This window comes from Lutra lutra, chromosome 8 (assembly GCF_902655055.1).
Source record: "Lutra lutra chromosome 8, mLutLut1.2, whole genome shotgun sequence".
Taxonomy (NCBI): Eukaryota; Metazoa; Chordata; class Mammalia; order Carnivora; family Mustelidae; genus Lutra; species Lutra lutra.
In genome coordinates, this window is record NC_062285.1 from 995930 (window position 1) to 1019837 (window position 23908).

Sequence of the window (23908 nt, forward strand, 5' to 3'; positions counted from 1 at the left end):
TGCTTTTACTTTTCTTGGGGGCCCGATACTTAAGAACTAGGACTTTGAAAAGCAACTGCAGGGGCGCCTGCGTGGCTCAGTGGGTTAAAGCCTCTGCCTTCAGCTCAGGTCATGATCTCAGGGTCCTGGGATCAAGTCCCCTATCGGGCTCTCTGCTCAGCGGGGAGCTTGCTTCCTCCTCTCTCTCTGCCTGCCTCTCTGCCTACTTGTGATTTCTGTCAAATAAATAAATAAAATCTTAAAAAAAAAAAAAGAAAGAAAAAGAAAAGCAACTACATGTGAAGGGAATTTGGAGAGACCACACACATGCTCCAGGAGAGACACATACTCCCAGAAGAACTACGGGACCTTCAGTGTTTAGCCGTGGCTGGCACAGTGATACCCTTAAAATAAGGGAGAGTACCTGGTTTCCAGAATTCCCACATTATAAGATTTCAGATGTCCAGTTTTCAACAAAATCACAAGGCATACAAAAAAGTAGGGAAGTGTGTAGCCCATGAAAGGAAAAAATGCTATCTCAGGAGGATGAGATGGTGATTGCCCAGACAAAGTTTAGGACAACCATCCTAAAGATCCAGAGCTGAAGGACGCCGCGCAGAATCAGGAAAATGATGTATGAACAAAGAAATAGAAAAGAGCAACAGGTGCCCCAAATCCCAGCATTGGAGAGTACAAGTAACAAAATTAAAAAGGTAGATCAATGATATTAAACCAATCTCTCTGCTTCAAAGGAAATAATCAGTGAAAGAGACCTTAAGAAATGGGAGGAGATATTTGCAAACAATGTATCTTTTTTTTTTTTTTTTAAGATTTTCTTATTTGACACAGAGACACAGCGAGAGAGGGAACACCAGCAGGGGGAGTGGGAGAGGGAGAAGCAGACTTCCTGCTGGACAGAGAGCCAGATGTCGGGCTCCATCCCAGGACCCTGAGATCATGACCGGAGCTAAAGGAGGATGCTTAACGACTGAGCCACCCAGGCGCCCTAAACAATGGATCTTATGAAATTAATAAGCAGAACACATAAGGGACTCCTAGAGGCAATTCTCCAAAGAGGATGCACAAATAACCAATCAGCACGTGAAAAGATGCTGAAAATCACTAATACAGAGGAATGAAGATGAAACCTACGTGAGCTCACTCCCACCAGAATGGACACTTGAGAGAACAGGTGTTGGCGAGGAGGCGGAGAAAGGGGATTGCTCGTGCGCTGTTGGGGGGAATGCAGACTGGTGCAGCCACTGTGGAGAACAGTGTGGAGGGTCCTCAGAAAGTTAGAGTTCTCACGAACCAGCAGTCCCACTTCTAGGTAGAAAGCCAAAAGAAGGGCTCCTGGGTGGCTCAGTTGGTTAAGCGACTGACTTCACCTCAGGTCATGATCCCGTAGTCCCAGGATCGAGTCCCATGTCGGGGTCTCTGCTCAGTGGGGAGCCTGTTTCTCCCTCTGACCCTCCCCCTTTCATGCTCTCCCTCTAGAATAAGTCTTTTTTTTTTTTTTTAAAGATTTTATTTACTTATTTGACAGATCACAGGTAGGCAGAGAGGCAGGCAGGGGGTGGGGGAAGCAGGTTCCCCACTGAGCAGGGAGCCCGATGCCGGGCTTGATCCCAGGACCCTGAGATCATGACCGGGGCTGAAGGCAGAGGCTTAACCCACTGAGCCACCCAGGTGCCCTTCGAATAAATAAAATCTTTTAAAAATAAAAAGCCCAAAAGAATTCAAAGTAGGATCTATAAGAGATGTGTGTACCTCACTTTTGGTGCAGAATTACAACAGCCTCTAGGAGGGCACAACCCAGGAGTCCAGGGATGGGTGGATGAGTAGAAGGGCACAGAGAAAAGCAGACAAGAGTATCAGAGTGTGGATGGAGCGTGAGGACCTTGCCGCAGAAGATAAGCCATTGATGAACGGACCTGCACCCTGTGGTTCAACCTGAGGTCTCGAGTAACTCTCAAAATCCTGGAGACCGGGAGTTGAGAGGCGGAAGCCGGGGGACAGGGAGGGATTGTTTCATGGGGACAGAGTTTCAGTTTTGCAAGATGTAAAAGTTGTAAAGATCTGTCATACGCAGGCACGTGAGTGTACTGAACGATACTGGATGGTGTCCTTAAAGATGGGCTACGGTGGGCAACTGAATGTGTGTTTCTTAAAACTTTCAGCAAAGAACAGCCTTGGCCCAGGTGGCTTAACTGGTGAATTTCTGCCAAACATTTAAAAAACATCAGTCCTTAAACTGTTCCCCAGAAACAAAGACAAGGTGCACTTCCTAAGTCATCCCATGAGGCCAGCATTGCTGGGACACCGAGGCCAGACGAAAAACCGGAGACCAAGGTCCCTGGTGAACATCGACACGAAGTCCTCAACGAAAGGCCAGCAAAGCTCAGCGAGCAGGATGGAGGGTCGCCCGGCGTGAGCCCCGGAGGTTCCGGGAGTCTAGGACGGCCGGCGTGCAGATGTGACGGCCCGTTAACGCCGCGACGGCGGGGACCGTGAGACCCTCTCAGCGACACAGGGAGACCATCTGATCAAGGGCGATACCGGCTCCGGGGGAAGCACAAAGCCTGAGCCGGAAGCCACGGCGGAGTAAACGGCGGCTCCGGAGAGCGCGCGGCCGCGTCCCCGCCGGTCCTCTGAGACGGGGCCAAGGCCGCCCCCCGCGGGGCTCCGCTGCTGCAGGGCACCGTGTCCCGGCCGGGGCGGCGAGACGCGAGGACTGGGAAGGAGGCGGGCCGCGCGGCTGTGTGCGCCGGGAGCTCCGGGACTCCACGCCCGGGAGCAGGAACTCGGCGCGGTCTGCGGACTCGAGTCCGGCTACGGGACACTCACGTCTCGGGCCACTACAGTGAACGACCCGAGGACTACGCGGAACTAGTCCCATTTCTAAAAGGATGAAAAGGAAGGAAGGATTTGGGAACTAACCGGGGGGGATGTGGACGCTGAAAAGCGCGCGGCGCTGCTGGGAGGACCGCGGAGAGCCCCGCCGAGCCCCGCGAGCGCCCCAGGGCGCGGTGGCGTCCGGCTGTCCGCGCGGCCGCCGCCCGCCCACCCCGCGCAGCCCTCCTCGCCGGCCCGGCCACGCTTCTGCCGGAGCAGAGCCGGGCTGCGGGCCACACGGCGGCTTCGCGGCGCGGCCGCGCGCACCCGGAGGAGCAGAGGGGAGCGGAGGACCCCCACGTCCCGTCTCGGAGCGCGCTTCCAAGCTGCGGCCATCAAGGGCGTGCGCGGCCGGGGCGGGAACCTCTGGAGGCCCCGTGCTGCCCCCAGCTGGGGCCGCTCGCGAGCGCCGTCCTGCAGCGCCCGGAGCCCGCTCTGAGCCGAACGAGGGCTCTAATGGCAGCCGCACCTGCAGAGCAGGCCAGCGGGGATGGAGATAGTGAGTAAACGTAGCAGAGGCACCCGGTCTCGGGGACAGCCCCAGGGCAGGGACCGTTTACTGTGGCAGCGGTTGTCAAAAACCTCATCCCGGGAGGAGTTGGCCGTGGGGTGTAGGCCCTGCAGCCTCAGTGAGGGGCTCAGCAGTTCCCTGAGCCCAGACCCCCGCCGGGCCCCACACTGCTGGAAGCCAGAACACCGAGGTCTGCCCTGGGTCTGGCCTGCCAGGCTGGCTGCAGGCCTCTGAGCCTCGCTGTGGGGGTGACTGCTCCTGTCCTGGGCCCTGGGAGCAGGCTCCGTGCTGGTGGCAGCCTGCCTACTCGGGGACTCTGTCCTCTCCTGGAAATCTGGACTTAGCTTGATTTCCGCTTTACTTCCCTTCCTTGTTCCAACCTCTCCCTTGTCCTCTACCAAGATGTCAAAAAGAAATGTGATCTCATTAATTCATTCCACAATGTCAGCATAACTTCCTGTACATCCTGAAACTCCCTCTCTGGTTGGCGCTTTCCTGGCAGAACCCCTCTCGGGGTCTCAGTCTCTCATCCTCTTTTGGGCGTGTGCTAACCTGCATAGAAAACCTGCCATTTCCGGCGAAGAACGTTCCGCGGTCGTGCGCGTGTCCCCCGAGCTAGCACATTCTCAGATGCTGACGGGGTCAGCCAAAGCACGCACTGATTTCTGAAGTCAAGGATGGCGGTGACGTTTATGTCTACCTCGTGGACTGGCATCACCCAAAGACGAGGAAGGGCGCGACGGGGGTTTTGATGTTGCATTCGGTGCACCTACCCCTTGACCGTTGCTGGGGGCTGGAACTGCTTGGGAAGCTCGAGCATTTCAGGTCTTGGTTTGGGATGAGTTGGGTGAGACCAAGCAGTCTTAAATCTAGGCTAACTCTCCACCGAGACAGGTCACTTGTGAGTATCTGCTCACTGCTGGGAACCACTAGGCTGTCCCTTCCCCGCTGGGCGGAGGTGTGGGGTGCCGTTCCCTCGGGTCCTGGGCGTTGTTCCTCCACTCGTGGGCAGGCTGACTCGTCCTCACCCGCAGCTTCGAGGAGCAGCTGTCCGCACAGCTGCTCCCGTATCACCTGCCTGAGTGTGGGTGTGGGGAGTGGGCACTGAGTTCCAGTCTGGCACTCGGCTGTAATGGGAAACGCGGATTTTCATTGTTCTTTGGGGTTTTGGCCATCCCTGGTAGTGTCCTTGCTGTGGAAGGGAGGCATGATCATGAAATAGGCTTTAGGAATTGTTACCACTGTCTGGGGCGCTTTTTGTTTGGTGTTCTTTTTTTTTTTTTTAAAGATTTTATTTATTTATTTGACAGAGAGGTCACAAGCAGGCAGAGAGGCAGGCAGAGAGAGAGGAGGAAGCAGGCTCCCTGCCGAGCAGAGAGCCCGACGCGGGGCTCGATCCCAGGACTCCGAGATCATGACCTAAGCTGAAGGCAGTGGCCCAACCCACTGAGCCACCCAGGCGCCCCTGTTTGGTGTTCTTTGATTTTAAGCTTGTCTTATTCCGGAAAGGATTTTATTTGATTTTTTAAAAATATTTTATTTATTGGGGCGCCTGGGTGGCTCAGTGGGTTAAAGCATCTGCCTTCGGCTCAGGTCATGATCTCAGGGTCCTGGGATCGAGCCCCACATCGGGCTCCCTGCTCAGCGGGGAGCCTGCTTCCCTCCTCTTTCTGCCTGCCTCTCTGCCTACTTGTGATTTCTCTCTGTCAAATAAATAAATAAATTCTTTAAAAAAATTTTTATTTATTTATGTCTTAGAGATAGAGAGAAAGAACACAAACGGGGAGCAGCAGGCAGAGAGAGAAGCAGGCTCCCGGCTGAGCAGGGAGCCCAATGTGGGACTTGATCCCAGTACCCTGAGATCATGACCTGAGCTGAAGGCAGAGGCTTCACTGACTGAGCCACCCTGGAGCCACTCCAGGACGGATTTTAGAAAATATGTGGGAATTACTGAATGAAACACCCCCGTCTGCCCCTTTCCGAAGGCATTTGTCTGAGTTGGCTGGGAGACCACTAAGGCAGGGGTCAAAGTGAGGATCTCAAGACATACGCAGAAGCACCCACATCCTCTCTGCAGCCTGGGGGATGAGAGGAGCAGCTCCTAGAGCTCAGCTGTACACCGTGGCAACTGCGTGGGCGGGCAGATGCGCCCCCGCCTGCTGGCCCTCTCACTCAGTGAACGCTTCCAATCCCAAAATACTGGTTACACAGACCACACACAGCCTGACCTAATCCACCAAGGACAGCGGTGAAATGCACAGTTGTCTCACAGCTCACGATAAAATTAAACTAGAAATGACAGATGTGGACTCTGATGCCAGATGATGTGTGTTTACTGTTCCAGTCCAGCCGGCCTTCCACTGCGCCCCGGGGCCATGTGTGATACTACAGAAAGTCAGCGAGGAACAGAGTCCCTCAGTGCATTTCCTTTCTTTTCTTTTCTTTTTTTTTTTTTTTAAAGATTTTACTTATTTGACAGAGATCACAAGCAGGCAAAGAGGCAGGCAGAGAGAGAGGAGGAAGCAGGCTTCCCGCTGAGAAGAGAGCCCAATGCGGGGCTCCATCCCAGGACCCTGGAATCATGACCTGAGCCGAAGGCAGAGGCTTAACCCACTGAGCCACCCAGCGCCCCCGCTCAGTGCATTTTTAAAAAGAACATGCTGCTCAAAAGAGACACATTTAAAAACAACTGAGAAAAATCCCATATGAAGGAGGAAAGTAAGTGAGAAAGAAGACCACACCTGTGATGCCCCAACGAAGCAAGTGTGGCCGTCTGGGTGTCGGTTAAAAGAATGAAAAGCACCCAGTTGGCTAAAATACCACAAAGTTCTATTAAACAGGAATTCAGTGCGAATTTAAAACATAGGTGATACAACGGTTTGAATCTTTCTATGTGTCCTGGTAGGGGAACTAGAGAAATCCTTAATCATTTTGGATGTTTGATCATCCCACAAATAATAAGCAGATCAAAGAGAAAAAGTCAAGGTCTCAGTAACTGAAAACCCAGTGAACAGTTATCCAAGCATAACAAAACCCTTGGAATTTTCCTTTTGTGTTATTTTTTGGGGGGTGTGTGTGTGTGCGCGCACGTGCGCGTGTGTGTCTTAAATAGACTCCATGCCCAACACGAGGCTTGAGCTTACAACCCTGAGGTCAAGAGTTCCGTGCTATGCCCTGCCTTGGAACTTTCCTAAAGAAAATTTCAGTAGATTCTGAAAACAGCCACCGTATTAGTCACACACTCCAAGATCACGCAAAAGCATTAGAGCTTTAATACCAAAAGTCAGAAGTAAGCACACATGCCAGCCCAACCTCCCATGCACCTCCTAGTGAGTGTAGGAAATATCCCTGAGCTGGACGTGGGTGGGAAACTGCCAACAGGTTCAGACCTGTGCTGGGAGACCTAATTCTTTCAGAGTTGTGCAAACCCAGAGGATAACAAACGCTGCTGATAATTGAATAACAACATGTTTGACCGACTATGTGCCTTTGTATAGTGCAGAAAAGACATATTATTGTAAAAATCCTAGAAACATTGGACAAATACAGCTCAGTTTGTGGCACAAAGAAATGACAGCTAACAACTCAATAGCAAGCCAACAACCTGATGAAAAATGGGCCGAGTTGTAAGCACATTTCTCCAAGGACGACATCCAGGTCGGCGATAGATCCACAGAAAGAGGCTCAACATCCCCCAGCGTCGGGAGATGCAAATCCAAACCACAGTGAGATACCACCTCGGAAGAGCGGAAATCAGCAGCACCAGCAACCACTCGTGCTGGCGAGGGTGTGGAGAAGCGGGACCCTCGTGCACTGTTCAAGATTTTAGTTACTTATTTGACGGAGAGAGATCTGTCTGTGAGGATGCAGGCGGGCATCCAGACTTACAAGAGTGGGGTCCCCCCTCCCTAGGAATGCCCACCGAATGGGCCCGCCCTTTTGGGGGGGAATGAAACCATCAAGCAGGTGTTCCTGGAGAGCAGATGGACCACCTCTACCACCTCCACCTGAGAATTACGTGACCTGCAGCCCAGGGACCCACTCACATGGCTCCGAGTTCTGTCCCTGTGCCCATCCCTGTACTGGGGGCTGGGGCCACGCAGGGGAGTGACACACGCCCCTCCCTACAGTCTTGGTTTTTTCATTCTTGTTCTCTGGCCAGTATAGGCTTGAAGACGGAATAACCAATTTTACTTTTAAAATTTTGAGAGAGAATGCTCACAAGTAGGAGGGAAGGGGGAGGGGCAGAGAGAGAAGCGGACTCCCTGCTGAGCAGGCAGTGGAACTGTCTCAGATTCCAGGATCACAACAGGAAGACGCTTCACCAGCAGAGCCACCCAGGCAACCCGAGTAATCAGTTTCATACAAGACTACTTCTGGCCCCTAAAGGTGTCAGACAGTTATAGATTTTGAAGACCATGAATTTTAAGATAAAAACGGTTTTGTTCTAAGGGGTTCATCAGGTCAAAGAACATTCATCCTTCCGTGTTCCAGACAGGCCTTCTAATACCGCGACAGCGGGAACATCTAGTGCTCACTGAAGGTTTACTGGGTGGGACAAGGTGTGCGGTCCACTGGTGCTCTTGATTATGGATCCCATGACTTTATTAAAGGGTTAAATAATGGGATTAAAGTCTTAACAAAGCAAACAACAATATTAAAATGTGGTATTTCTTTTTATTCTTTTTGCTTTTCAGAAAAATTAGTATTTGCCACACAATCTTGCCTGAAGTTTTAAGTCAACTGTTAAGGGATTTTTCTATTGAATTTACAAAACATTTGCTTTGCTAGAACATTTCTCATGCTTTTCTTTGTTATTTGTTACACAACACTCAAGGATAATGCAGCTGTCTTAAGATCTCAGACCTGAGAAACCTATGGCAAGACTTCTGGAAAGTGCATTAGTCAAGGTATAATTTAGCAATATGTTTTTAAAGATCTTATTTATTTGACAGCGAGAGAGAGAGAGTGAGAGAGAGAGAGAGCACAAGCAGGGGGAGCAGGGGAGGGAGAAGCAGGCTTCCTGCAGAATGGGGAACCTGATACAGAGCTCGATCCCAGGATCCTGGGATCATGACCTGAGCCGAAGGCAGACGCCTAACGACTGAGACCCCAGGCACCTCAGTCAAGGTGTAATTTAAGTATGAATATATACACATCCCATAACCCAAATCGGTAACACGGACGGTCATATTTCTGCAAATTTTTTCCCCCTACAATACAGCCTGATGTTGTAGAAGTGGTTTTTGACTGGGGGTGCCTCTGCCCTCCAGGAGTTACTTGGCATCGGGTGTCACAGTGACTGTCAGAGGGGGAGGGGTGTTAATGGCTTTGAGTGGGTAGAACCCAGCAGCTAGACATCCCACAGCACACAGGATGAATTCTCATGGGGAATGATCCAACCCACATATCAGCAGCGTCGAGGTAAGAAATCCTCACCCCGCTGACTCGATTTCCACCTGACAAGCAGCCTGTGCACCGTCCACCGGAGCGCGCGCTTTACTACCTGGCAAAGACTGTTCAAAAGATTTAGTGACAGAAATCAGGACATGCAGCATTTAATTTCTCTTGAACCTCCTCCACTAGTTCCACCTGCTCATATGGAAGTTAACTTGGACTACTCTGAAGTAGCTAAGTGAGCCGTTCCCCTGCACGTTCTTCTAGGCTGTCCTAAGAATGGAATGATTCGTAAAGCGTTTGGCAAGAGCGAGGTGTTCTCCGCGCCCGCGGACGGGATCATCTCAACGCTCTGAAAATGAAAAGCTTCACCTGCTGTTCCTGCGTCAGGACCGCGCGATTGGAGGGAACGCGAACTTGCCCTCTGTGTTGACAGTGACCTCTCACAGGTGTCTTCTATGAACAACAATGCACACATATAGGGGTGTGTGACAAAAAATTAACAAGTGGGTTGTATTTTCAACAAATACTGGTTATAAAGTATCAAGGTTTCAAGTGACCAGTTCTTATGGGGAACCAAATTTCTAAAAAATCACGTTAAGTTTCCTAAGTGGAGAAATTTTTCACTATTTCGCTAACCATTCATTTTCACATTCACATTCTGTGTATTTTCTCATGGTCAACAAACTGATCCAAGTGGTTCAAGTTATCCCACCACTTGAAGAGGAAAGCATCGGCAATAATCTGAAACCAGGGGGTCAGCTTGATTTCCCCACAGGCCGCCTTCTTCAGAAGTTCTCTTAGCTCTTCCTTGGTCACGTAACAGTAGCTCTTAATCTCATTGGGGTCCGGATTCAACATCACATTCTTCCTCATGAACAGGATGTAATCGATTTCATGTTCCCCCCAGAGGCCGTCTGACTGAGCCTTGTAGTGGATTCGCGTCAGGTAGTTCATTTCCTCCGGAGGCACCTGCGACGAACATGAAACAGCAGCAAAGACTTCAGCACAAGGGACGTCAGGGCGCCTGTCAGTGCGCGCCCCGGCCGCGGAACCGCTTCCAGCCGTCTCTGTTATTATTATAGTGTCAAGTGCCTAAACTTTTCTCCCTGTGGGACGAACACTCGAGCCCATTTTACGGACAGACTGTAAGAGAAAAGGTCGCTCAAACTAGATGCGTGTCCTCACGCCTCCATGGTACTTTGCAAGGGGAAAACGTATTTACCATTTTAACCAGATGACAGATACTTTGTTTGCTCGGGTCTCATTTAAAGGGAGCAACTGCAGGAAAAAAAAGGTCATTCGCGTGCGTCTGATTGGGTAATCAGATCTGCAGTTCCGATTTGAAAGGATTTCCACAGAAAAAGCTATCGTCTTTCATCTGGTCAACTACAAAAATAATCCACTTTATACACTGGTTAGGGATCCATCCACTTCCACACTGGGCTACGTTCTCGCAGGAGACCGAAATTCAAGGACTCTTTAGTGGAGGGCTTCCTGGGGCCGGTACCTCACGAGCTCACAGAGCAGAGACGCACCTTACGTCCAAATTCTAACTGCGGCGGCCTAACGTGCGTTTGGGCTGCTCAGCGGGATTCAGGCGCGCGCTTACCGCTTCCATGGGGATCCCTAGTTCAGCCTCCAGGCGCCTCTGGGCCGCGCGTCGCACCCCCATGGCCTCGGCCTCCTCCAGCTCGCGCGGGTTGCTCAGCGGGTGGCTGCAGCAGGAGTTGGTGAAGCAGCCTGCGGGGGACACGCGTCAGCTTCCCTAGCCCGTCGCTCCGCGGGTCCGTGAGAAACTCCAGTTTTAAAACGAACAGGAAGGGGCGCCTGGGGGCTCAGTGGTTGAGCGTCTGTCATGATCTCAGGGTCCCGGATCGAGCCCCGCATCGGGCGCCCTGCTCGGCGGGGGGCCTGCTCCCCCCCCCCCCCGCTTGTGCTCCCTCTGTCGCTGCCAAATAAGTAAAATCTCAAAAAGTATCAGAAAACCGGAATTTCTCCGCCCGTCGTCACGGCGTATCCGGACGCGCTCCGTGTCGGCTCTAGGGGCCCCAGCGCGGTGCCCGCTCCGAGCTTCCGCCCCGAGCCCGCGGCCGCCCCCCGGGGTCCACACTCACCGGGAAACGTGATCTTGGCGTCCGAGCGCTGCTGCAGCAGGAGCCGGTCGTCCGCGTCGAACAGGAACACGCTGAAGGCGCGGTGCAGCAGCCCTGCGGGGGGACACCGCGCTGGCTCCTCCGCGGGCAGCCCCCGCCCCGCCGCCGGCCTCCACACGCGACCCCGCCGTGCGACAGCGCAGCGGGCCCCCGCGACCCGGCCCCGCACCGGCCCCCTTCCTGCCCCCGCACCTCGGTCTATGTTCGCGTTCAGGTGGCAGTTGCGTTTGGTGTCGGCGCCGACGCGCCGGTCGTCCGCGTCCACGACGATGCACATCTCCGACAGCAGCTGCGCCTGCTGCGCGTCCAGCTTGTCCACGTCCACCTCCGGCATGCCGTCCGCCCAGCCCGCGGCCCTGGTCCTGACACGGCGCCGCGCCCGTGACCGCGGGTCCCCGAGACAGGCTCCCCCGCTACCAGCGCCCGCCGGCTCGGTCCCCGCTCCCGGGCGCTCCGCCTCCGCGCCCCTCCGCGCCCGACCCACGTCCCACGTCCCACCCGGACCACTTACCTCCCGCGGCCGCGCTCCGCGAGATCTACCTTTAAGCCCCGCTCCCAGGCCTGGGGCCCGCCCCTCGAGGCCGCGCGTCCAACCGTCAGCGCCCGCGCCACAGCGCGCCACATGCTCCCCAGCCAATCGCGCGCCGGCCCCGCAGACGTCACGGTCGCGCGAGGGCGTGTGCAGGGTCCCGACGCCGAGGTTCGGCGGCTCCCGGTGCCCTCTGAGCCGCGCTGTGCTCAGCGGAGCGCTTTTAAGGAGGGAGCCCGGCAACAGAGGGGAGGCGCGCGGCTCGGACTATCCCCCGCCTTCCGCGCGCCGGAGGCGCCGAGCAGAGCGTCCGCGCACTTCCGGGTCCTCGGGCGCTCGAGTTCTGACAGGTCGTGACGTGTGTGCGCGGGGCCCTCTGCGCAGTTAGCCGCGGGGGAGTGGGTCCGAGCTCGGGTTCCCTCCGCGCGGGGCAGCACGAACACCGCGGGGACCGCGCCAAGCGTGTCCTCGCTCCGGAGGCCGCCCCGCCCCCACAGCCGCCTCACCTCACACCCGCACGTCACACCCACTCAAAATATTAAGTACTACGTGTTTTTCACGTGTTCATTAAGAAAATTCATTTTTCTGTTAAAATTCCGAAGTCACTGAATTTGTTCTCAGGTCACAGTCATCCGTGTATTCCGACAGGTTGACTGGACTGTGGCTGCACGCGCGGTGTCTCCAGGGCACACGGGGACTTCGGGCCGTTTTACGTGTCCGTTTTAGCGCGTCACGCAGGCCACGCTCCGCCGTCCTGCGCCCGTGAGGAGCACGGCTCCGCGGCGCGGGCTCGCCGGACACCCGAGTCTCAGGCCCGACCGACAGCGGAGTGCGCGGCTGCGTCCCGCGGTCCGCCTCCGGGCCCGCCGCCTGCGCAGCGACAGGCGGCGACTGCCTTTGGCTTGGCTCTGGATCCGGGGTCCCGGGATCCAGCCCGCATCCGGCGCCCTGCTCGGCGGGGGGCCTGCTCCCCCTACCCCACTCCCCCTGCTGGTGCTCCCTCTCTCGCCGTCTCTCTGGCAAATAAATAAAATCTTATAAAAATTTTTAATAATGTGGGGGCGCCTGGGCGGCTCAGTGGGTTAAGCCTCTGCCTTCAGCTCAGGTCATGATCCCGGAGTCCTGGGTCCTGGGATCGAGCCCCGCATCGGGCTCTCTGCTCAGCAGGGAGCCTGCTTCCCCGTCTCTGTCTCTGCCTGCTCTCTGCCTACTTGTGATCTGTCTTATCAAATAAATAAATAAAAATTAAAAAAAAATAAACGAATTAGGCAAAAGACTTAATAAAGTATATTAAAATTTTTTAAAATGATAATAAATTAAGGTATTTGTGAATTCACTTAGACACGCTGCGTGTAAGTACAAGTAACACCAGTACGTGCTCTGCAAACACATCACAAGAGGCTCAAGGAGATGCTTCCGTACTGCACATGTCGCTTCTGTCTGCGGAGAAGGCCGCTGTCACCTGTCGTACTGGACCCCATCTATGAAGAAACTCTTACCTCCCATACACACGCTGGAAAACTGGCAAGTAACTGTTTTACCAGCCTTTTCAGATGATCCAGCTGATTTTTGTTTGATAAGAACCAGCCCACTGCCAAGTCCTTCCAAACGGCAGAGTGACCTTCCCCCAGGGACTCAGGGGCCTCCCTGTGAGTACTTTGCTAAGGGCAAAAGGCAGACTTTGCCCAACCCCCAGGATCCTGCAAGTACTTTAACACATAAAACTTAGAAATTTCCTTCATCCCTGACTCCACCAAGAAACTTGTTGGCCATCCACTCCCCACCCCAAGGCGTATGGCCCACGAAAGGACACCTGGCGGTCTCACGGCTGAGGTCTCCCTGGACAGCAGTAGCACTTCCCAGCAAGAGCGAGCCCCTCAACGTCCCGGAAACCCTGCTTCCCATATTCCTTAGAGACCCCATCCGTAAGCCCCGGGCGGTGTATGAACCGGATGCAGCTCTTCCTGCCCCGGGTCCTACCCTGTGCTTTCAGAAAACCACCTTTTCCCACCCGAGAACTCCTTCTTGGCTGTGGGCTTCAAACTTAATGTCTCCTACATCAAAACCGCGTCAGTGAACATCTTAGACCGTTACAGGAACACTCACTGCTTGGGACCAAAACTGCCTATTTTCTCATGCCTGATATTGCAATACTGAGTCACTCGGAAAATACTCGTTCACTGGATTAAGCAAATCTTGCAAATGTTGACACATGTCATTCTTCAGTATCAATCACCTTATTAATACCAGCACTGATTTCATCAGAAAGGCCTGAGGTGCCTGGGTGGCTCAGCTAGTTAAGCGTCTGCCTTCAGCTCAGGTCATGATCCCAGGGTCCCGGGAGCTCCTCCCCCCTGCCTGCTGCTCCCCAGGCCTGTGCACGCACAGGCCACATCTCTTTCCCTCAAATAAATAAATAAAAAATCTTAAAAAAAAAGGGGGGGGGAAGTCTTTCAAGCATTGGGACGCCATCAAGGCCTGGGTGGGACAAGGAGGGCGCTGGCCAGTCTACTCCGCTGGAGTCCCCTCTGCGTCCCGTGGCTTCCAGCTGGCTTAGGAGCGGGCCGGCCCCACCCCCGAGTTGCTCTCCTGCCCCTGGAGTCCCGGGCCCTGCTCCTGGATTCGGGGTGACCGAGGATCCTCTTTCTCCGGAATCTCGCACGTCTGCCGAACTCCCTCCTCACGTAACTGAAACTGCGTGTGACCTTCCTGCGCATCTGTCCCCTGTCGCTGTCACCGCCCGCCCGCCGGAACCCCGAAGCGGAGAGGCGGCTCCCGGTGCCCGCCGCGACTCCGGGAATCTGGAGCCCCGCGTCTCCTCCGGAACGCCTCTGCCCGGCTGAGCCCCACCCGCGCGCGAACACTTCGGGATCGCGTCCCCTCGTTCCGCGGCTACCGGGTCCCCAGCTCCAACACGCTTGTTTCCCGCACGGCCGCGCCGCGACGGTCCTGGGAGCCAACGGCGGGCGGTGCCTTGGAGGCAGGAGCCCCGCGCGTCCGGGGCTGTCCCGCCGCTCGGCCCCCACAGCTCGAGTCCCCGCCCGCAGAGCCGTCCGCGGCGCGGCCGCGGCTCTCGGAGGTCTCGGCCGGCCCGTCCCCCCCCACCCCAGCCCGCGCGGACACCAGCCAGTCCCACCTTCCGCGGCGAGCAGCTGACTCGAGTCCTTCTGGCCAATGGCGAGCGCAGGCTCCGGGGCGGGTGAGTCACCGCCGCCGCCGCGCTCCAGTATTAATAGCTCTGCCCCCACCGGGAGCCGCGCGGCCGGCAGCCTCCGCCGCAGCCCGCACCGTGCGGCCGCGGGGACTCGCAGGTCCGGACGCCCGCCAGCGGCGGCCCCGACCCGAGCCGATGGACGCGAACCTGGGGGGGTCAAGGACCCCCGCGCGAGCCCGCCGCAGTGAGTACCGGGGGACGGGCCGGCGGGTCCGTGCGAACGCCCGCGCCTCCCAGCCCACGGATCGGCCCTTCCGGGCTCATCTTCGGGCAAGCGCCGGCCCCCTGGGGCGAGGGCGGGCAGTCTCGGGCGCCCACGAGCGCTGCCGCACCCCCTAGCCCCGGGCCGCCCGCGCACTCGGGCCCCGCCAGCGCGACACGGGACTTCCGGCCGGGGCTCAGGGCGGGGGAGGGACTTCCGCCGTCGCGGCGGAGATGGAGGCTGAGAACGGAACTTCCGGCGCGGGGCGGAGGTCGTGGAGGGACTTCCGGCGGCCTAGGCGCGAAGCGACGCCGGAGCTTCCGGCGGCTCCGGAAGTGCGAGGCGTAGGGCTGCCGGGTCGCGGAGCCGTGTCAGGGCGGAGAGTCGGTGTCCTGCGTGTCCCGGTCCGTGCGTGCGCCGCGTGGTTGGGAACGGGCGGTCTGCGGCGCAGGGCCCGGTTGGCTTGAGGGGTCGGCGGGCACGGCGGCGGCAGGACAGGTGAGTGCCCGGCGGTCCTCTTCCTCCCCGGCGGGACAGCCCGAGGGCTGGGGACTGCGGCTCGGAGAGGGGCTGGGGGCGTGCCCCGCCCCCCACCCCGACCCGGCGTGCCGCGGTCCTTGCGGCGGGTGTAGGGCTGCGGTCGGCCGGGGACGGGGGGCGGTGCCTCGTGCGGAGCCCCAGGCTACGTGCTGGGCCGGGGCGGCTGTGCCGGCGGGTCCGCGGAAGCCGACGAGCCTCCCGGGGGCGTCGGCAGGTCTCGTCTCCGCGCGGGCGGGCGCCCCGTCAGGGCAGGACGGGGCCTCCACGGCGTGACCTTACACGTGTCCTCGGAGCCGTGCGCCTCGGGGGCGGCCGGTGCCTCCGGAGTGCCTCTCCCCGCACGCTCGGCTCCCGGGCTGGGGGTCCGCGTGGCTTGCGCGGCCGGGCCCTCGGCAGTCGTGCGGGCGCCGTGTCCTCCTCGCGTGGGCCCGGCCGGCGGGGAGAGCGGCGGACCCCGGCCGCACCGCACAGCGGCTGCGCGACCTCTCCGAGCGCGTGCGGACCCGGGGAAGGTCGCGCTGGGCTGTGTGCGCCCCGCGTCCCTGCGAAGCCTTCGGCCCGGGACAGCTCGGGGCGGGGGGCGCTGCCTTCCTCTCGTCCCAGCCCCCGGCCGGCTGACGGCTGGCCTCGCACTTGCACCCGGGGAGTCCGGGTGGTCCTCTTCCCGCCGCGCTGCCCGTCCCTTCGGGTGGACGCCGCCCGCGGCGCAGACCGGCGGCGCGAGCCTGCCGGCGCCCTCTCCCCGGTGCTGCGGGGCCGCTGGCCTTGCTGTCGCCGCGGCCGGCCATTCGCAGCGCCGCGCGGGAAGAGAGCGCGTCCGAGGTGCTGCGTGGACCGGCGGCTGGGCAGTCACCTTGGACACCGTGACGGGCCCGGACGGATTCCACTGCGCGGTCATTGTGTGCGTCTGCTTAACGCTCGTGAGATTACGGGGTCAAGTGTTCTGTTCTTGCTAAAAAAATGTTTCAGAGTCCCGCTGGGTGTGAGATTGTGAGTAATGTTTTGTATATGGGGGCACGCGCGGCACAGGAGTTGTGCGGGGTACTTCGCATTAAAACTCCTCCTGCGAGTGTGGGATGAGGGGTTGGGCTTTTGGGGGGAACTGTTTGTAATTCCTTGAAAATAATGTTTTTAAAAGCAGTAGGTTTTTTTTTTTCATGAACCTGTTTAATGGGATCTGCCCTGTAATAGTGGGTTAGTATGAATATTTTTAAGAAATGTAATTATCTTTTGGAATTTCAGGTATTTGTTTTTGATTGTATTTAGGTAAAACGGCACAGCTTTTGACATTGGTTACAGTAGATTACTTTTAGAGTAAAGACTTTTTTCCACTTTACAGTTCTGTTCTTTTTTTTTTTTTTTCTTTTTTCTTTTCTTCTCCCTGCCCCTTCAGGGTCCCCCTTTTTTTTCTTCCCTTTACAGTCTTTTTTTTTTTTTTAAGATTTTATTTATTTGACAGAGAGAGCGAGCACAAGTAGGAGGAGCAGTGGCAGTGGGAGAGGGAGAACTAGGCTCCTTGCTGAGCAGGGAGTCTGATGTGGGCTCGAGGCAGGACCCAGTGATGACCTGAGCTGAAGACTGACACATCGGCCACTGAGCCACCCAGGCGACCCTCCCCTCTGCAGTTCTGTGACCGGTGTACTGAAGTGTTTGGCCTGTGGAAGATTTTGGGACCTGTTGGAGCTCCAGCAGGGACGTTAGAGCAGTAGTGGCTGATGTTACTGATGCATGTGAACCTCACACTACACCTTTGTCGTAGTTCTTCCGGCTCGTCTGTCGCTGCAGCACTGTCTAACGCTCTTCCCTCGTGTCTGGCTCGGAGCCCCTGCCGTATCAGTTCCGTCTTCCTTTTACAGACACCTGCGATTTCCTTGCTCCTCTCTGTGATTTCAACCTGAAAACACCCTACACTTTTCAAACATTTATATAGGATTTATCCTAATACTGATCCCTGCGGCGGTGAAGACCGTAGATGCTTCAGTTCTCCGGTCAACCAAGGCCTTGTCTACCCTGGGCGGACCGGTGTGGGGAGAAGTGGTGTTGGCACCAGGGCGGACTACTGGAGGAGGGAGAGGATGTGAACGACGAGGACAAGAGTAAGATTTTAAAGAAGGTTTGGGAAGAAAATTTTGATGGAAAGATTAATGAATGAAAAGAAGAAATTGGAAAGAGGCTAGGAAAACTAGAGGAACCCCCCACTCTAGTTTCCGAAGAATGGTGAATATCATTGAAGACATGAGTGGAGGAGGCAGAACTTGAGTTGGCCGCGTCGTCTTCAAGTATTAAGAACACAGCGCATGGCACAGGCATTACGAGCCCATCACTGAAATGGCGCATCACAGAGCTTAGGTCTTAAGGGATAAAATTACCAAGGATGAAAAATCTCCATTTAATGCCAGGTTTTGGACAACCAAAACCTGTTCCAGATTTATAAACTATGATTGTGTGAAGTGTACATATTTGGTTGGAAATCAATCAACATGAAAAGATTACGTGTATATGTACTGTGTGGTGAAATGACGAAAACAAGCAAAGCCTAGAACAACAGTATTTGGGGTTTGTGGGGAGGAGGGAGGTTGAAGACACAGTGAAAGGCAGAGGGTGAAGATTTGTTTGTTAAAAGTTTTATTTATTTAAATAATCTTGACACCCCACCGTGGGGCTTGAACTCATGACCCTGAGATCAAGAGTCACACACTCACTCTTCCAACGTGAGCCAGCCAGGCACCACCAGAGGGTGACGGTTTTTGAAATTAGTTGTGTAGGGGACTGCTTATTACTTTTTTGGGAAGATTTTATTTATTTGACAGAGGCACAGTAAGAGAGGGAACAGAAGCAGGGGGAGTGGGAGAAGGAGAAGCAGGCTCCCCACTGAGCAGGGGGCTTGATACAGGCTCCATCCCAGGACCCTAGCTAGGACCATGACCCGAGCTGAAGGCAGACACTTAATGACTGAGTCACCTAGGCGCCCCAGGAGTGCTTGTTTCTTAAGGTATAGTGTCTGGAAACCCAGTGGTATGATACTTAAGACAGAAAATCATTGATTCAAAACCTACAGCTTTGAGGGGTGCCTGGTTGGCTCAGTTGGTGGAGTGTGTGACTCTTGATCTTGGGGTTGTGAGTTCGAGCCCTGTGTGGGGTGCAGAGATTACTGAAAAAATGAAAAAACAAAACACCGAAAAACCTACAACTTTGAGGTAAAGGGAAGGTTGGTGTTGCAGTTTTTGCACTTTATATAACCAACTTGTGGAATCTTCAAAATACATTAACTTTCCAGCTTATACTTACCGGAATATTTCCACTGACATAAGTCTTCAGATAGGACAGAAAAGACCTTTACTCATTTATTTACTTGATTGAAACGTCTGCAGATAAAGTCTCCTCTCTGCGGCTCTATTAGGACGGTTTCACAAGGTTTTGATATTTTCCTTTTTTACAAAGTGTGACTTACAAACTGCAAGGTAACTGTGGTAGATTGTGTTAATGATTTGGCAATGGAGATGCTTTATGAGGTTATTAATTTAATCTGTGTAATCACTGAAAAAGAACTACTATGTCTACCTCCTTTTTATGAGGAATATAATTTCTGGGTAATGTTCCATTAAATCATTTTGGTTTCTTGGCCAAATTTTTATGTGGCACAATTAAATAGTTCTGAATGGTTCCATTAAAAAAAAAAAAATTATTGAAATACCCTTAAGTGGGATCATATGAATTGTTTAACCAAGGTAGTTTTGTTATATTCAATTTGTCAAAGTTAATATCAGTGTAACTTTTGTGTGTATAAAATTCTGCCAATTATAGATTCTGCCATTGTCTGGCTTATATCTTTATTTCAGTCATCTCTAATTTCTGTAGCTCTAAATTTTCAGACCGAAATGTCATTAAAAAATGTGTTCTTTAACTTTTCAGTCAGAAATAATTTTTCGGGGTGCCTGGGTGGCTCAGTCATTGGACATCTGCCTCCGGCTCCGGTCGTGATTCCAGGGTCCTGGGATTGGGCCCCGTGTCGGGCTCCCTGCTCAGCGGGGAGCCTGCTTCTCCCTCTCCCACCCCCCTGCTTGTGTTTCCTCCTTTGCTGTGTCTTTCTCTGTCAAATAAATAAAAAAAAAAATCTTTAAAAAAATTTTTTTTTTCCACTGCTGTGCGGGGGTGGTTAGGCTCCATTGGTTAGGCATCTGCCTTCCGCAGGGTTCGTGATCCCAGAGTCCGGGTATTGAGCCTCTAGCCCCGCACCTCTCCCTGCTTGTGCACCTGTGCACACTCTCTCTCTCTGTCAGATGAAGAAACAAATTTTTTTTTTTAAGATTTTATTTATTTGACAGAGAGAGATCACAAGTAGGCAGAGAGGCAGAGAGAGAGGAGGAAGCAGGCTCCCCGCCGAGCAGAGAGCCCGATGCGGGGCTCGATCCCAGGACCCTGAGATCACGACCTGAGCCGAAGGCAGAGGCTTAACCCCCTGAGCCACCCAGGCGCCCCAAGAAACAAAAATCTTTAAAAAAATAATTTTTCTATTTGCTATGAAAATGAAACAGGATTTAAGATTGACTTAGTTAATTGAGGTGATTCTACTTTAAAAAAATAATTTTTCCATATGTCATTTGAGGGAGTTGTATTACATGTTTTGTTTTATTGTGTGTTGTTTATTTCTACCTGTAATGTTCATATAAGCTTTTTTTCCATCTTACTAAGAAGAGTAATATTTGGTAAGTCATAGAATTTGGAGGAATGATGGTGTAGACCTCTCCCAGATCTATAAATTTAGTCCCGTTCTCTTTTCCTCTCTAGACCTGTACGCCTCCTGCTGCTTCTGGATTTTAGATGTGCAGAGGCATTGCAGGCATGTTACCTTCAGTATTCAGTTCTTGCTTTCTTCTGCAAATCTGCTGCCTCGATATCTCAATACCTCAGTAATTTGATCTCTTTTTCACCCATTTCTTATCCCAGAAGTGAGGGCTGTTCTTGACCCCTCTCTTCTGCGCCACCTGCCCTCCCCACCCCAAGTCCATCCGTGTACCGCTTTGATCTTAAGGATCATCGTTAACTGCCTAGACTGCTCTAGTGACTTCCTAGCTGGCTTTCCCATTCGGAGGCCTGTGACTTTTTCCTGTGTTTTCTACACAGCAGCACGAGTGATTTTTCATGCAAATCTAGTGTCACTTATTGATGTAAACACCTTGAAATGACTTCCTTTTAGTTTTAGGGTACAATCTAAACATGAAAGACAGGCTCTAAGCCTACCTCTCCCACGTGTACCATTCTCTCCATTGTTTGTTGTGCCTTAGCCACATTATCTCTTTGTTAGTACCTCTGATAAAGTAGTTTCTTTCCCAGCTCAGGGAATTTGCACTCGCTGTTCCTGCTCTTGGAATACCCACTCCCTCTCTCTCTTTCCGCATGCTTAACTCCTACTAGTCCTTCAGTCTCAGTTTAAATGTCATTTTGTTGGAAAAACCTTGTAACTCTTTAGTTTGTATCTTGCCTTCTCATGATACTTGTATGTCTTTAAGACTAGTCTCCATAGGGGCGCCTGGGTGGCTCAGTGGGTTAAGCCACTGCCTTTGGCTCAGGTCATGATCCCAGGGTCCTGGGATCCAGCCCGACATCGGGATCTCTGCTCAGCAGGGAGCCTGCTTCCCCCCACCACCGGCCTGTTTCTCTGCCTACTTATGATCTCTGTCTGTCAAACAAATTAAAAAAAAAAAAAAAAAAGACTAGTCACCATAATTTGTAATTTCTGTAGTAAATTCTGAGATATTATGCAAGGTCTGTCTCACAACTCTAAATAACCTGAAAGTAGGGACCAAGTCTGTCTAGTTCACTGCAGTATTCCTGGTACCTCACATGTTTATGAACTGAAGAGTACTGGTGCATGACTTAAAAAAGGAAATGAATGCTATTGCTGTCCCTGCTTTGACGATGACAAAATTAAGCTTTAGGAAGGTGGTTAAATGACTTGACCGAGGTTATACAGCTAGTTGGTGTTAGATGTGTTCGTCCATTCATTCACTTACACCACCAAATATTTTGGGATGTATTTATGTCAGGCCACCTGGTTGGCCCTACGAGAACAGTAGTGAGCCCAGATAATGTCCTAGGTGGGACATTGGTGGTGGTGTGGGGGAAGCATTCATTAACTGAGTAAACCACAGCTAAGACCTAAGTGTGCAGGTGCTGAGGGCCATGCAGTGCTGTGACTCGCAGTGGTCAGAGGAAGCTCTTTTAGAGGAGGTAACGCTTAAGCCGAGGCTCTACTCAGCAGCAGTGAGGAGTCCCCCACCCAGGGTCAGGGGAGGCTGAGCCGAGAACCCGGACTTCCATCTCCCCCTTTACGGTCTCCCTGGCAGAAACAAGAATTTGCTGGGGCATGGTCATTAGAGACCTGCTGTAACAGAAGACTTAAATCAGATCCTGGTCTCGTAACGTGAAACCCATAATGTTGAGGCTTCAGTTGGAAATTATCTGTCATGAAGAAGTGGGAAAATCTCCGTTTGAATGAGAAAAGACAACGGACAGCAGCACAGAGATGTTGCAGATGCTAGAATGATTTGACAGGGATTTGCAGGCAGCCAGAATGAGAGTATGTGGTAGTGAGCCATTAGTAATGTTTGAGACAAATGAGAAAAAAAACGTCAGGGAGAGAACACAGGATATAAATAAACACATGGGAATTTGGAGCTGAAGAGTGTAATTGAAACAAAAACCTGGTGGACGGTGGGACCGCAGAATGGAGAGGACAGAGGAAAGACTGAAGAAGCAGAGATTACCGAACTTCAACAGTGGAGAGAAAATAGACCGGAGGAAAGGGAACGGAGTATCGGGGGCCTGTGGGACTTTGACAAAAACCTGTTGTTCTTGTTACAATCCCAGAAAGAGGAGAAAGACGGTGGAGCTGAAAACATATACTTGAATAAATACTGGCTGAATATTTCCTAAATTTGGGAAGCTATAAACTTAGCAGAATCAAGAAGCTTTATGAAACTCAGACGAGAGAAACTCATAGAAATCCATGCTAAGACACATCGCAGTCAAACTTCTGAGAACTAAAGAAACAGCAGTGAGAGAGAAGTGCTACTTTTCCGGGAGTGGACAGACGAGTTGACAGTGGATTTGCCATCAGTGACCATAGAGGCCACTAGGACGTGGCATATTTTTCAAGTGCAAGAGGAAAAGACCTGCCAGCTCAGGGTTCTGTATCAAGTGAAAACATCCTTCACGTGATCTGTCGGTGGCCCCAGATCTGCGCAAAGAGAACAGCTGGAGGAAGGTCGCGCGACACCCCGGGAAGGCGGGAAGCCACGTGGGCGCAGCGGGAAGGAAGCACGGACGGCGGCGAGAGCAGACTTGCTGGTGCACACGGCAGGTTCCCCTCGCGGCTGAAGGTTGAAGCTCTGGACGTTCTCTTGGGGTGTGTGGAGGAAGTGTCTCACGTGACCATTACGAGTGGGGGTGTAAGGAGACAGGAGGGCAGGTTTCTGTTCGTTACCGTGAACTCGTGCAGTGTTGATCATCGGACCGATAGCTGTGAAAACCTAATGCCTGCAGCAGTCACTGAAAGTCACACAGAAGAGGTGACCTCAGAAACGACACCATATGTCAGAATGGAATGCTGAGACATGTTGAAGTAACCCGCAGGAAGGCAGAAACAAAACAAAAAACAAAATGAGGGAACAGAGATTGACTGGTATACTAGGGACAAGTGGGGTTTACTTGTGCATGCAAATTTGGAATGTCGTTTGAAAATCATCTGTGTAATTGGTCTGTTAACAGGGTAAAGAAAAGCCGCACCATTAAGTGATGCAGAAAAAAACCATGACAAAATTCAGCACATTAGTGAGACTCTCAGGAGTGGGGAGTCTTCTCATCGCAGCAGTTGTCCTACAGCTAGCATCATACTTAACGGTCAGAAACCGTTTTTTTAACCTTGAGATCCAAACAAAACAAGGATGTTTATTGTCACTATTTACAATACAATACTAGAATTTCTAAGCCAGAAGGAAAGGAAATAAAGGCGTACAGATCAGAAAGGAAGAAATGAAACTTTTTTTTGGATGACATTAGTCTACATAAAAAATGCCAAAAAATGAATAAAAATCTAGAACTAATAAATGACTTCAACAACAGTGTGGGATACTAGCAATTAACACAAAATGGAAATAAAAATACAATGTTGTTTAACATCACTCAGAAAGTAACAGCACAAGTTTCCGTGTGAATTGAAAAGTCACATGTAGGACTTCTTCGTGGAAATCTGCAGAACTGAGGGAAGAAGAAATGATCTAAATAAACTGAGACGTACGCTGTATTCATAGGTTGGAACGCTCAGCATGATAAGGTGCCACTTCTCTCCAAATCGATGAACAGATTAAACACAATTCCTTTAAAATTCCATGAAGATTTTTATTTTTGTAGGTATGGGAAAGATTATTCCAAATTTATGTGGATAGGCAAAGGAACTAGAATAGTTAAGACAATTTTAAAAAAG

The 23908-nt window shown here is 52.8% G+C and overlaps 2 protein-coding genes across 7 annotated transcripts in view; one reads left to right on the top strand and one right to left on the bottom strand.

Moving 5' to 3' along the window:
* Nucleotides 1–9269: 9269 nt before the first annotated feature.
* On the bottom strand, nt 9270–11430 carry LOC125106068 (isopentenyl-diphosphate Delta-isomerase 1-like). 2 transcript variants are annotated; one of them, XM_047739590.1, is made up of 4 exons: nt 11131–11427; nt 10900–10992; nt 10395–10525; nt 9270–9754 (listed from the first exon to the last, which is right to left on the bottom strand). In XM_047739590.1, exons 1-4 carry the CDS (start codon nt 11270–11272, stop codon nt 9437–9439), a joined length of 684 nt encoding a protein of 227 aa, XP_047595546.1. In that variant the 5' UTR covers nt 11273–11427; the 3' UTR covers nt 9270–9436. The 2 variants fall into 2 exon arrangements, with proteins under 2 accessions (XP_047595546.1, XP_047595547.1); XM_047739591.1 differs by lacking the exon at nt 10900–10992 and having other exon boundaries at nt 11131–11430.
* A 2764-nt stretch (nt 11431–14194) lies between these two features.
* WDR37 (WD repeat domain 37) overlaps nt 14195–23908 on the top strand; it is a 50490-nt gene continuing 40776 nt past the window's right edge. For 2 of the 5 annotated variants that reach the window (XM_047739584.1, XM_047739585.1), the window contains exon 1: nt 14195–14865. In XM_047739584.1, the coding sequence (XP_047595540.1) occupies nt 14642–14865 (224 nt within the window). In that variant the 5' untranslated portion in view covers nt 14195–14641. Of the gene's footprint in view, nt 14866–15012; nt 15382–16966; nt 17641–23908 lie in introns of those variants that run through there. The other 3 variants (XM_047739588.1, XM_047739587.1, XM_047739589.1) reach the window with 3 other exon arrangements.

Excerpts from the sequence above, each read along its gene's own strand:
- LOC125106068 (XM_047739590.1), bottom strand. The coding sequence starts at position 11,272 with ATGCCGGAGGTGGACGTGGACAAGCTGGACGCGCAGCAGGCGCAGCTG. Across the intron at positions 10,993-11,130 it reads GAACGCGAACATAGACCGAG|GGCTGCTGCACCGCGCCTTC; the intron begins GTGCGGGGGCAG and ends GTCCCCCCGCAG. Across the intron at positions 9,755-10,394 it reads TAGGGATCCCCATGGAAGCG|GTGCCTCCGGAGGAAATGAA; the intron begins GTAAGCGCGCGC and ends TGTTCGTCGCAG.